This window comes from Mugil cephalus, chromosome 20, assembly GCF_022458985.1.
Source record: "Mugil cephalus isolate CIBA_MC_2020 chromosome 20, CIBA_Mcephalus_1.1, whole genome shotgun sequence".
NCBI lineage: Eukaryota > Metazoa > Chordata > Actinopteri > Mugiliformes > Mugilidae > Mugil > Mugil cephalus.
Genome location: NC_061789.1, coordinates 9,611,718 through 9,626,091, shown reverse-complemented (window position 1 = coordinate 9,626,091; position 14,374 = coordinate 9,611,718). Strand labels below are relative to the sequence as shown.

The 14,374-nt window shown below is 41.2% G+C and overlaps 1 protein-coding gene across 8 annotated transcripts in view; it reads left to right on the top strand.

Annotated features, from left to right (window-relative positions):
- rbfox1 (RNA binding fox-1 homolog 1) overlaps window positions 1-14,374 on the top strand; it is a 214,003-nt gene extending 199,629 nt beyond the window's left edge. For all 8 annotated transcript variants that reach the window (XM_047571409.1, XM_047571405.1, XM_047571407.1 and 5 more), the window contains 2 exons: window positions 3,428-3,503; window positions 8,812-14,374. In XM_047571409.1, coding sequence (XP_047427365.1) covers window positions 3,428-3,503; window position 8,812 — 77 coding nt within the window. In that variant the 3' untranslated portion in view covers window positions 8,813-14,374. The remainder of the gene's footprint in view (window positions 1-3,427; window positions 3,504-8,811) is intronic.

Sequence of the window (14,374 nt, the reverse complement as noted above, 5' to 3'; positions counted from 1 at the left end):
ATAAGCAGTCGTCACGTTACTTTAGTCGGCCGTGAAGCGTGTAGGTAAGAGAAAGAGGTGGGACAAGTTAAAAGCTAATTGAGCTTACACCTAAGAGAGCACTGGGAGAAATGTGCTGCTGTTCCCCACCTAACTAAATGTCCATTCCAATGAACCAACTAAATTTCCTAATAAGGCTTCCCCGGCAGTCAATTTGGGTTTTGTCTCTTTTCTTTTTTTGGCTGTGTTTTTAAAGAATATTACCACGCGCTTAGAGACGAGCTAGTAAACATAGTGGAGCATATGGCCAGAATCATTGGATCGGGCTAGGGTTGTGACAGATGAAATACAATCGTGACAAAACACCATTGCCCAAGTAATGAGAGTATGTATGATGTATTTAACAAGTAAATAATATCACATTTTTCCCCATCATTGCTAAAGAAGCAGTCCTGTATTTTTTTTTGTAAGCCAAATGTTTACAAGAGCACTGTTTCACAGAGGTCTGGTGTGACATTAAAGGTTCCCTTGTATAGTGTGTAGCCATCTGTGCGGGGCCACGCTGGCACCATGTGGGTCATGTTTTTGCCACGAGGGCAACAGAGGGGAAGCACCAACAGCTGCTTTTATGAATCCCGGCCAGACCCCGTCCGTCTCTTGAGCCACACAAACCGGTGTAAATCCAGTGCAGTCGCTCATGCAGATAGACAAACGCAAGTGCACTTTGAGCATCCACAAATTGCTGCACGCGCACACATGGTCGAACACAGATTTCTTCTTCTTTTTTTTTTTTTTTAAACGCCCTTTAACGGAGCGGGAACTTTCCCAGGGTCCAGGAATTAACGACGACCGGCTCATTTCATCAACTGAACAGCCCTGACATCCTCGTGCTTGAACCCATAAAAGGGAAAGCGCGTCATCTGCGCGCGCGCTCAAGCTCCCAGACCCATCAACGCTTGCACACATTACCGGGGAACGCTAACGGTTTTGTGAATCTTATCTCTCGAAAGTGCCTGGCTTTCCTCCTGCTCTGCGCAGATATCTTAACACATCTTTAGCAGGTGGGGAGAATAATTTGCGAAGGAGGAGGAGAGACTGAGACGTGAAATACAAATAAGGATGGGTCGACCCTTTTTACTTCGCCCGGGCTCCATCTGTTTATCTCTGAGGGTGAAGTGTGGTTTGTTTGCGATATCATTCTGTTGCTGTGCGTTGGAATACTTTAACATTTCAGGAAATACACTAATTTGCTTTCGCGATAAGGAGATTGTCACCCCCCGCGCATTTGATGTGTGACGCTGCAGTCACAATGCTGAGCTTCAAAGCTGGAAATAGCTGGTTTGTCCTTGTCGAAGGCTCAAAACGACATATGAGATCACCAATCGCATAAATCTTATTTCTTATTTTTTATTCAAAGAGAAGTGTACGGTTCAGGGGCTATATGTGGAGACATTTCTGAACTATCAATCAAAATCTAAACCGGCCTAACGAGGGCTAAAGGCGGAATTAAATTCTAAACACATAATCCTTCCCCTGTTTGTACAAAACCTCCCCGACAGCACGCCATATGCGGGGCCTCCTCACAGCGTCACCTGGAGAATGGATATTATGATAGGACAGGGCAGTCAAGGTGACGTGTTTCATTAATGGCCCGTGACATGTGGACATGCTCCGGTGTCCATGACGCAACTATGGGCCAAGGAGCAATTGCCCAGTCTCTAGATGGACAAGCTACAGGAAGCAAGCCCAACATAAAATCTGAAATGGGGAGCACACAGGTGGCGGAGCGGCACATTCGGCGTGGCGCCGGTGCACGCCGACTGATCTCCAGTAGCCCTGACCTTGTTCTGCCACTGGATGTTGTTAGCCTAGATATGGACCTGAGACGAGCCTGAATCAGCACAGTGCTGCTTCGCTTTAATGAGGGCCTGCGTCGTATTATATGCGTTCCTCGGCAAAAAAATCAAAACCTAGATGCAATGCCTGGTCCCTAGCGTAGCATCTTCAAGAATGTAGGAGATGCATTGTGGTAAAGATGTCTTTGTCCATCTAACATATGGGCTTGAGTGAAAAATTTCAGCTGCTACTGGATGCATTTCGGCGGTAGTCGTCGTGCATTGTGAGAATGTTTCCTAGCATCAAAGCCTCATTGTGCCTTAGTGCAGCCTCAGAGAGCTACTACTGGGAATAATACCCACAAACTAGACTGATCTCATCTTTTTTTGCAGAAACCGAGAATGAAAAAGGTAAACTCCTTTTTCAATGTTTTCCAAAATGACCAAGCCAAAGGCAGTTTAAGGTCATCAGCCCGGAGTACATTATATGGTTTTATAGTTGCATTTTAGAAAGTAGCTCGGCCTCCTTAATGGCCTCTCGGTCTCACTCTCTCCCAAAAACCCGCGCGCGTCTGACCGGGCTCCCAACCATTTTGTAGAGCTGTTGAAATTCTTGTTTCCGTGTTTATCTTTTCACCTCAGGGTCACTTTAAAAATGCATTTGACTCAAATTGCATTTGAATTTGTGTTGTAGTTGCAGCTTACCACGCGCTCTTGCATACGCTCGGTCACACACACAGACGCGCTGATGATGGGTTAGCTCTCTGCGCTGCGAGATAAGATAGGTCAAACGCAGTGCTGGGGCTGAGTGTGGGTGTTGGGGAGGGTGGCGGGGGGGAGGGGATGCTACGCGGTGAATAGCAATGTCCAAAACTAATCGGGATTAACTCCTAATCGCTTCAACCACTGGAGCTGCTATGCAAATCAGCTCAATTATGGGCACAGGCCCTGGCCCCGATTGGCCCTTATCATGACTGGACTAGGGGAGGATAAGGGAGGGCTGGCTGGCCACAGCATGGGAGCTACTAAGAATAAACACTGCAGCTGTCTGTTTCTTGCTAAAAACAGAAAGCGCGCTGACGGTCTATTCTTTGATCGTTTATATATTTAGCCTATTTTCTTATGAGGATTCGTGTTGCGTCTCTGTGTGTGTGTCATGCGGAGATGTGTAACGACAACCCCTTCTCTCTTCACAGGAGTGGGACATAAAATCGCGAGCAAAGTGTTCCACTCAACACACACACACACACACACACACACACACAAAAAGGTCCACATAGAGTATATCTCCACAGCGGCTTGTGAGACTGCCATGGAGTTTGCTGTGAATAATATTACTCCTAATAATTTCATCATTCTCTGATCCTCTTGTATCATTATCAGGCATGGAGCTGTACATTCAGAGTAGAAAAATCCTCTTTGGAGGTTTACTAATCGAATCATGTTTGTCTTTATTTTTACATGCCATTACATCATTTTGATATTTTGTGTATAGTTGTATATCACTATTGACTGGTAAGTACATCACACACGAACTGCTGCATAATTATCTGCAGTCGCTGCTCGGCTGGAGCAGCATTATCTGACGTCTGCTGTTATCTCATGTGTTGCAGTTACGGACGAGTATATGCTGCCGACCCCTACAACCACACACTCACTCCAGCAGCCACATACAGCGTTGGTGCCATGGTAAGACTGTCCTGACCTGCATTCGTTGCACCCCGATCACGGTCATCGCCGCGTCCTGCATCCCAACCTCATATATGTCTGAAATTACACATTCATTTTGCTCTCATCAAAAATGAATCTCAGCTTGAGCTGCACCCAGTGCATGTGTTGGGGCAGAGCAAAAATATAGCTAAAATAGCTATAACTAAAAGCGATATGACCATATGGTTCTTAGTAAGTGTAAAGCAAATTCAGAGATTTATTTTTTTTAGGGCCGATGCCGTTTTTTTTTTTTACATCAGCATTGATGTATGGCCGATACGTGAGCCGATAATTGAAGCTGATACTGCTTGGTCTCTCTCCATTTACATGCTAAAAATGATACACTGATAACAAATGATACAAGTCTCAATTTAACCGAAAACATAAACATTTTAATGAACTCAAAGAATATTTAATGTAGGGTTCGCACAGGGCCATCCTGTGGATGCTCCTGTCTGTAAATATATATATATATATTTATATATATATATATATATATATATATATATATATATATATATGTATTGGCGTATCAGCCATTACCGATACCAGTAAAAAACGCAAACATCGATCTTTAGTACTGAACTTGTTGAAAGCCATTGGACTGACCTGAAGACTATCTTTGATTATTTTTTGTTTTCAGGAAGTTTAAGGTGATCGGGGCACTCTGGAGTCACATTTATCTTGACTCTATACCTAGGACATTAGCATCAATCACAGTGATCAGTGGTTCTCCTGTTTGATTGCAGTGTACAGTTCGGTAGCTAGCAATGCATTTGACATTTAACAACTATAAACATGACAAGGACTTGTGTGTAAAATCAAACATGGACCAGGAGTATAAAATCAAAGCCTTCCACCAAATGTGGCCTTTTGGCTTTGGCATGTACCATTAGAATTACCCAAACTCGATTCATGGTGGGTAGTATTTAATACATTCGTTAAAAGAATTTAGCATAAACAAGCACTGGTGCACACCAGACAACCAAAATGACACCATTGGAAAAGGCCTCACTCTGTTCTCAAATCAAAGTACTCAACCACATGATTTTCTGATTGCAGATGTATGATTTTTAGAAGGATTTTTAAAAAGCCAAACTCTGTCCATCTGCTCATCTTCAAATCCGTTCAAGAAGTGATCTTATAATTGTGTAAGCCACTGTGTGTTTATGCACATTACGCAATCAAGTCGCTCTTATTATCCAACACAATGGGAAATGGGAGGAATTGGAGAGTTTGTGGTCTGCGCTATGGTACCCAGTTTTACCTGGGTTTGAATTAGACAAGTAATGTCAACTACAGGACGACAAGACAGACAGCTGTAGTCGTATCTGACACTTGAGACAGATTGTACTATTGGACCTTCGGTATCTTCGTCAGACATCCCCCCAGCAACTCTGAACATTTCACTGGCGACTTGGCTTCGATGATTTGCTACTAGACAGAGTTTAAGTGGCCATAATTTTAGTCGTGGGTTGCCAGTGTGAGTTTTGAGGAGTGAATGCATGCCTTAGGTTAATGCAATATTGTTGGCAGGCCGCGATGAACCGTAGCTATCTAAGTTGGAAAACTTCTAAATCCTACATGAGTCTGTCCTTGGGGCAGATACTCTTTTGACAGTGAGTACATGTGATCTCACTGTTTTAGGGATGCCACCAAAAGCCCTTACTCATAGGCCAGTTAACCGAAAGCTTAGCCTTTAAACTGAGTTACCTCCTCGATACTGCGCTCTGACACGCCATCTCCACTAACTGAATTCCAGCTTTCACTCAAAAATGCTAGAGAGCACTTAAACCCAGAGCACCATTAACTGAAAAACACAGAGATCTTATTCCGCGATATCGATGAAAAGGTACAACTTTGGCAGAGACCAGCGCCCACAGAAAATGTGCCTTGGCGCAGCTCTCGCTTTGAATGTACAAAGCCTAGATGGTAGATTGAAGAACTGAGTTCTTTGACTTTCCTAAAATAAAGGAGTCATCGGCTCGGGCATGACGGCCGGTTTGGTTAGTTGAAGCTCTTCACTTCGTTGGTTTGATCCAAGATAGAGAAGAGTGATAAAGACAGTACCAAACAAGGCAAGACAAGATACATACAGTTTTTTAGAGCAGGTATATTTCACTTTCATAAAACCAGAATACATTTATAAGCAATTTGCACTGTGAAGCAGTAACTGATGTGAGCAGCTACGATATAAAGCGTTAGGGGTTTATTAAATGTATCTGATTCGTTGCAATGAAGAGCTTACTCAAATACTATTCAGGCACAAGACAAACAGCCAATGTATACACCGTGTCCACTAAACAGACACTGTCCAAATTATATTGTTGTTATTAGACTGTTTGTTCAAACACTAGAAACAACTGCATTACTAGTTATATATTAAATTTCTCCGGCTGCACTCCACACAGTCTTGCTTCATATACCCTACCCACCCACCCCACTCTCTTCTTCAGTCACTGTGCATGAGCTTTTCAGCAGCGCTGACATCTCCTCACTTAAACTTAATTGAATTTGTCTGTGCTGCTAACGGCAGTCCAAATGCCACATTAATCCCGCCTGTAAAAGGTGATGAATGTCTTCATGCCTTGGCAGCCCAGTCCATGTTAGTTATTATATTTCTAATTTGGTGGATACCACCTCACCCTGCACTCCCTGGTAATGAAATAATTAGTCATTTTGATAATTAAATCCCTTGTGGTGTCGCAGCTGCAGGGAGGAGGAGAGGGAGGAAAGTAGTGAGTAAGAAAGCAGGGTGGACTGGAAGGAAAGACGGTAGAAACTCGGAAATGACGCCTTCCGAACTGAATAGAGATCCATACTGTGCTACGCTGTAATTAATCAAGAAAACTGCGAGTCCTACCTTTGCCCAAACAGACCATACAACTGCACAGAGTTGCTCAACTAGGTTAACGAGCATTTTTGCCCGAATGTAACGACTCACTCGCGTGTCCAGCCGGCGTTCCTTGGTACATCACAATTTCCTTATTAGATCATACCTCAGAGCGTTTTGCCAGGAAATCGGTCCATTTGAAGAGTGCGAAGGGGAGCGCGAGCACATTACGGCACATTAGCTAAACTCTTTTGTCAGAAGGACGCGTCTTTTTATAGCTGATCATGACGCTTTGAAGCCTTGTCTCGATATCGCTGCTGTTTCCTACCAGACGGGACGAACCAACAGCAGAACCACTCAAACGTTCATTACTCCCAAGGCTTAGGTCACCTTCGTTCACCTTAACGACTCTTCACGATCCCCTTTTAATGTGTAGCACTTAATATTTTATAAAGATATGTAACATCTTTCAGCAATTAATAAATAAATGCATCGTCGACCCCAATTCAGTCACTGTATCTACTTAATTTTCTCTTTTCCACTGCAAGTGCTTAATTTATTCCGCGAATTATAAGTCATTCCAGTCGTAACATGGATTATTAAATAATGGATTTACTGTGAGGAAATTAATACATCTGATGTCAGTTAATTATCAGTTGATACATATGGTAGTGCTTGAAGAAATGCTTCATGTTCGTTTATTTTCTGAGCAGTGAAGTCACTGCTCACTGCACTATACTGTATATGCACAATATATACAGTAAGGTGGCACGTGGTTTTCATTTTGTTTTTTATAGAACGATGCGGAACGAAAGGCAGGTTTCCCTCGACGTCCTTGATTTTCTTGCATTTCCTCCGATCTTCGGTGGAGCAGTGTGATGGAAAGAGAACACTCAAGTGAGGGAAACGCAATTAAGCGAACTGCGATGTAATCTTCCTACCCGTCAGAGCATTTTTCCAATATAATGCACCACTTGCTCTTGCCTGCTCCGAAGTCCAAACACAATCACCGCATATGTAGTTCTATTGATCTTGCAAATAACCAGTATATCAATGACGCAGCGTACATGCACAAATCATGTCTTACAAAAGAGAACTTAATGCGATCGCTCTGGTCGCAGGAAGCAGCTCGCTCGCAGTCTAACACCCTCACGTCATCCGTGGAAATTTTCCACCACAAATTTAAATTTCTTTAAAAGCACAATAACATGAATCCAACATATGTTAGTAAAGGGATAAATGGAAGCCAAAGACATTATAGAAACCTACACAATAACCACCACAAAATAGAGTTTTCACCATAGTCTTTGTACTTTGCGAGTTGGTGAAGCACCCTTACCATTAATGGTGACACCAACAGGTCGAATGTGGTCAAGGTCTTGGTCATTGTAATGAAACCGACGTACACTCGCAAAGAGACTCGCAACAATGGGACAAAGTAATGCCAATGGAATTCAGAGATTAGTAGGACCGATAAATCTCAGTGTCCGCAGGTGACAGGCTGAAGAAATCTTAACTTGACGCAAGTTAGGCGACGCCCAGTGAGAGCGACTGATGGTTAACATGTGATGCAATCAAAGTTCCCCCCGGGGCAAGCAACATCCGTGACTCTCTTCCTTATCACCATATCTGCCATGCTGATTGCAGGTTTGAACCCAAAATGAGCAGTGACATCAGACCCTGGAATGGCCACTAGCTATGAGGAAACTATTTTACATGTTGATGGGGCTTTAGCTTAAATCACCAGAGATAGGAGAAATATTATGCAGTTATGCACTCCTGGCCATTTCATACTTGATAAATACCAGCTATAAGACTGCTATGTCATTTCAGCTTTGGAGAAAAACAAAACAAAACAAAAAAAAAAAGCTTGGTAAAAACACTGACATGTGCAATTTCATGTGGTCACACTCCAGAGGAAACCGCAAGCTGTATTTTCTTTCAACAGTGACATACACAGGAAACAAAGCACCCGGCCTAAGCTGTCTGAAATGACTGTCGCTAATTGCTGCACGACCACCACCCAGAGAAAACCAGCATGATCCATCAAAAAAAAAAAAAAAAAAAAAAGACCAAACCCTTTGTGGTACACATTCTGCTTGAAATCACTTGTTGACGGTTTATTTATTTTTTTTGTTTCCCCTCCATTTATTTACAGTTTGTATTGACTGGATTTCTTTCACTTAGCTGTTGGCATGCACCCCTGGCATGAAACGTCTCGCTGCGCTTGCTGCATGACGATTGCGCCGGTCATTGGTGTTTTCATCTCCCATGGGTTTGCACTGGAGCGACGGTAATGTAATGTTGAAACTCTAGTTGTAGTTTGTTCAGGAGTGGGGCTAACAAGGGCTTGTGTTTGTGTGCGTGTGTTTTGTTTGTCTCCGTGTACCTTGGTGTTTCTACGAATGTGCGTGTGTTTGTCCGTGCGCGTTTGTGTGTGTACGTGTGTTTCAGAACGCGTTCGCCCCGCTGACAGATGCCAAAACTCGGAGCCACGCCGATGACGTGGGGCTGGTGCTGTCCTCTCTCCAGGCTAGTATATACCGGGGAGGCTACAGCCGCTTCGCACCCTATTAGCAACACCTCCAACCTATACTCAACCTTCCAACAGGACAGAGGGAGAAAGTGTGTGAGCGCATGAGTGTGTGTGAGCGAATGGCGAACGACAGAGAGAGAATGGGGAGAGAGACGTTACTGAGGCCTGGGTATTGCAATACAGTACATGCAGTTTGTGCATCATTTCAGCATCTCCTAAGAGAGAAGTACAAGAAAAAAAAAAAAAAAGAAGAAGAAGAAAATGACAGCTGATATTTTTCATCTTATACCTCAGATATTTTGTGCTGTGTATTTTGATATTGTGGGTTTTTAATTTCTAAAGATTTAAACATAGTTTATCAGCTGTAGAGGTTTTTTCCATGGTACTAATAGAGAGCTGCTAGAGTAATGATTAGGACACAAAGGAAATATTTATCAGATTCTAATTGTTAGGGCTTGTATAGAACTTCAACCCTGTAAAATAGGTCATAGTCACACTTTGGGGTTTTTATGTTTTGTAAAAGTGTTAAAGTGACTATGCTAGTCAAGTGTTGTTTTTTCTTCTCTCGGTCCTCTTTGGCACTTCCTCTTTCAACTAAGCAATGATAGATTTCTTTTTCTTTCTTTTTTTTTTGTCTTTTGATTTGGGAGGAAGTAAAGATGCCTTGGAATCATGAACATAGACAAAAACGGCAGGTTAGAGAAGTCCACCATCTTGGATATAAATAAAGACTTTTATTACCTTATCACACGCTCATAATTACTTTACCAAACCAAAACATTTATAATTACCTAAGACAAAATTCTATGAAGTGTCTGCAGTCATAAAAATAATAAAAAAAATGTATTGTAGCCTAGATTTTTTTTATTTATTTTTAATTTTTAGTGCAATACAAGGTTGTGCTTTGCATTCACCATGGAGGAAAAACATTCACGTGTGTTTTTGACTTTGTGTCTTATGATTTCAAGATGTGATGTGTCTGTTTCAAACATGAGCATCATCCTGAAAACACCCACCATGTCCCATCCTTTTCTGTGCTGCATCAGGTCGGACGGCCAAAGGCTGGACTACCAACCGGCAACGGCCAAGGTTCCCCCGACCTCCAGGGCCTCCAAAAGCCGCAGTTTCCCTCTTATAATGTTGTTTACGAGATGTGTTGCACCTGATTAAAATAATGCAGTGGAACAAATTCTTTTTTTTTCTTTTTTTTTTCTTTTTTTTCAAAACCTTCCCAGACCTGAAATATTTTACATGACCACAGGTAAAACTTGAGAAAGATTGTATTTTTCCATCATATAGCAAACTGTGAGGTCGCGCTAATTATTTTATTTGTTTTGGACAAAATCTTTTGTTTTCTGTATTTAGATTCCGATATGTCTATGTTTACTGTCTTACAGAAATAGAAAATGTTCATATTTGAGAAACTGGTATGGAAGTTTGAGCTTTTTTGCCATAAAAAAAAAAAATAGAAATGATTAATCAGGTAGCAGAATGCCAATCACTTTTCTCTCAAGTGATTAACGGATTGACTTTTTCAGAGCACTGGTCATGTTGTAGGAAAACAACAGAGCTAGGCAATCACGAGACGCCCCAACAACACACTTTCCCTCACCCAGGATGTCTTCTTGTTTGTTTGGAACAATAGCATTTCGTCCGAGGGGACACCCGCCTCGGTTTCCTCCCCTTGACTTCCAGAGCCTTCAAAACTTCTTCCCAGTTAAACAGAATTTGTCCGGAATTTGTTCCACTGAATTAGAACCGAAAGCTGCATTCGAGCCGTCCGTGCTGTGGTTCTGACCTTTCAAAATGAACGTCCAAAATCTGAGCTGGATTATTTTAGATGACCGCAGATAATGCACCAGCCGTGTCTCATCAAATCGCTCGAACCTTTGCTCTGGTGGATAACACAGACAAAACCCACCCATCATATTGTGATCGTAAGGCTGCCGCCGACCACTTTTCAGTGTAGCTAATTTAATGATTTTGTGTATTAGATAATATATTTCAACATTATTCCTTTGAGGCCACTGAATAGCTGCGTCTTGTCGTTTTGGGGAATTTTTCGCTTTGTAATAGAGGGTATGCACGCAACGTCACATCAAGTGAAGTCGCCGTGGTTACGCCCCTAGAGTGGCAAAAAGTGACAGTTGAACATGGAGATTAGCAGCATTAGTTTGAATCATAGGCTTGAATAGCATCTAAATTGTAAAAATTAATTTTAAAAAATGGGACTGACTGAACCAACAGATCTGAAAAGCGGTCAGAGATATATTCTTACGGATATCGCCAACTCTTAAAGAAAAGGGAAGTAAATGGGATCACTGCACTGAAACCTGGTGTTGTGGTTCACATTTAGCGTCAGGTAATATTAATTTATGCTATATTTTTTATGAAGTCACACCATAAATCGCTCCTTAAGTTACGTTCAGGAGCGCTGTCAGATAACTACAGTATTGTATGGCTAACATTAGTTCTCAGTAAAGCTCTTAGCGTTAGCATCTTTTATTTAGCTACATGTATCTTAACTGAAATTACCTAAACTGAGGCTAATCCACTTTTCCTAATACTTACTAGTTTGTATGTATCATTGTCGAGTCCAGTTGTCCTTAATTTAATCTAATAATCTAAATTTTTCCAAGTCTCTCTTTATTTACTGCTACATTTCACTGTGTTTTTGCCACTCAGGGGGGGCGTGGCCCAAGGCGGCGGTGACATCAGCGCATACTCTCTATTTACAAAACTGCAATTCATTTTCTCCCAGTTGATTAATTGATTGATTATTTCGGTTCTAGAGCAATGGTCATTTCCCAGATGTCTAGGGAAATAATGAAACTAGTGCGATCATTAGTGGCCCAACAATATAGTTTTGCCCGGGGCCTCTCACGAGGTTAAGCCGTCCATGTTTCATTTTTTTTTGCTGGAACTATAGCTTTACTAAATTAACTACATTTATATTTGGATGTAAACGCGCTGTGTGTACACGGTGCCCAAACTAGCTTGTAATTAATGCCCCCTGTCAGCGGCACGCATTCCACGCATTCAATCTTCCCCTCCAGCTTGCGAGTGAGGCTGGATGCCACTGTTTTAACCGCTAATACTAACCCTAATACACCACCACCACCTCCTCCTCCTCCAAATGTGTTTCGACTTACAGGCGCACAGCTTGCGGCCCTTGCTTTTTTTTCTTTTATTTTTTTTTTTGTGTGTGCTCGCTTGCAGCAGCTGGCAGCACATTAGCCTGGGCCCAAAGTGTTTCTATACCAGTACATTCCAGGGAAATGGCTGGTTGCAGTGGATGTTTTGACTGATCACTTAACGCTGATGAATCACTTGACCTTACGCGTGTTGTTTCAGCTTATGGTGATTACACAGATGTCTCCCCGCAACTCCTTGCTGTACGTGTGTTGTCCGCGACATGAATACCCAGCTATTAACATTCAGCAAAAACACAGTGTGCCACTTCTTAACTGACCCGACGAACACAACAACCGGCAACATCAGTTCCTATGGCTACAGTGATTAGGCCAGCTACAAATAATTAGTAATAATTGCAAGATAAACATCTTGTAATTATAAGATACCAAGTCATTAGAACTAAATGAGGTGACCAGTATTTTTTTTTATTTATTTTTTTCCATTGGTGAATGCAATGCATTTTTGGTAATAACATGTTTTCCTTTTCATAACGGCAAAAATGTACTTCCGTAGTGATGGCATCTCTGCACTTTTTGTAAATTATCTCGAGATAGTGTGGTAATTAAGTCTAGATCTCTGAATAAAATAACGACAACTGGTAGCATCCAAAAGCTGCTCTCAGCTTTCACAGACGACGTAGTTTGGTTTTCTTATTCAGGAGAGAACGGTGTGAGCCGGCACGTTATTCAGGCTGTAGATTTATTGACTAAATGACGCGGTTGTATCTTACGTGACTTCAAGCCAAAGGTTTCTGGTGGACATATCTGGGCATGTTTATATGTATAGTCAAGATTCTACATAGAATTATGCGACATGGAGGAAAAAAAAAAAAAGAAAAAAAAAAGACTGCCATGGCAAAGTTAAACTGTTCGGCCATTTAATCACTTAGTCCACATGCTAGGATATGAAAAAGAATTGGGGCCACATGAGTTAAAATGATAATAATAGTTTTCAAATTAATTGCAGAATTGTCGGGGTCCTGGGGAAGAAAGTCGAGCTTTAAATCACAGAATTCTGACTTCTGACGATGAAACCATTTCGTGGCACTAATCCTCTTCCATACAAAGTAGTGTTGGCCACATAGATGTTTTTATATAAACTTCCAATATATTCATTGGTATAATTGATGATTTTTATATTACGGGACAGATTAAAAAAAAAAAAAAAAAAATGTATATCTATCAGTGGCCCAAAGCTGCTGTGTCTATTTTATTCTTTTGTTCATATTGCTTTGTTTTCTTTTCTTTTTTTTCAGAATTTAAATTTTAGGGGGGTAAAGTATAATAATCCAACAATGTATTATATTTGAACTGTGCAGTGAAGATGTTCTCTTATATGAAATACACAATGGTATGATGTTTTAGATTTAGAAGAGTAGATCAGTTGTCAGGGTGAGGTATCTCATTATTATTATTGTTTTGTTTTTTTCAAACCATATTCAGATTTTTATTAAATCTTTACAAATATTGTAATCACTATGTAGATACTATCATTAAGACATCTTTTTGTTGTTGTTTTGACTGTACCATTTTGCACACGCAGCTTGTAATTTTCACATAAACCCGAGACATATCAGTGCTGTAATTGTAATTTTTCTTGATATTTGTTTTTTTTGTTTTTTCTTCTTTTTTTTTTAAATCAATTTTGCTGTTTCTGATCCGTTGTCCTTCCTCTCACGCCATAATTTCTGTTATTTTCTAGAACTCAACCTTTAATCTTTGAAAAATAACTGTTTGAATATAACGATACTAAATAAATATGAGAAATAACTGATTTGTGAACAGGCTAAACTACGATGTAAATAGAAGTTAATGGAATAAATCTGTAGTGCATTTGAAACGCGCTACACGGGCAACGGGAGATCGGCTTCGGCTGCATTGCAAGCCAGCCTACAGGCCTCTCCTGTGCTACATTCTGTTTACAACTATTCCCAATTAGTGGTGTCGTAACATATCTCCTTTTTGTATTTATAACGAATTAGATATGAAAAACTCTCGGATGCATCACATTATAAAAAAGGCAGCAGTAAGAGCCTTGGGGTTGCTTGGCCCCTGTGGTTCAAACCTTTGTCTGTGTGCTGTGTGTGAGGACCAGTCGACCAGAAACTGGAAGACTTAGAGTCCTCATTAAGCTGAATGTCTGGCTCCGCAACTACTTTATACAAGCTCTGCTTCCAGTAGGTGTTGTGGTTCAAAATTCAAGGCTTCCTACCCAGTCATTGTATGTGCATGTACTATGGTTCTTCCACTAATCAATAACCATTAATAAAGTTTTGTTTTCTCAAAA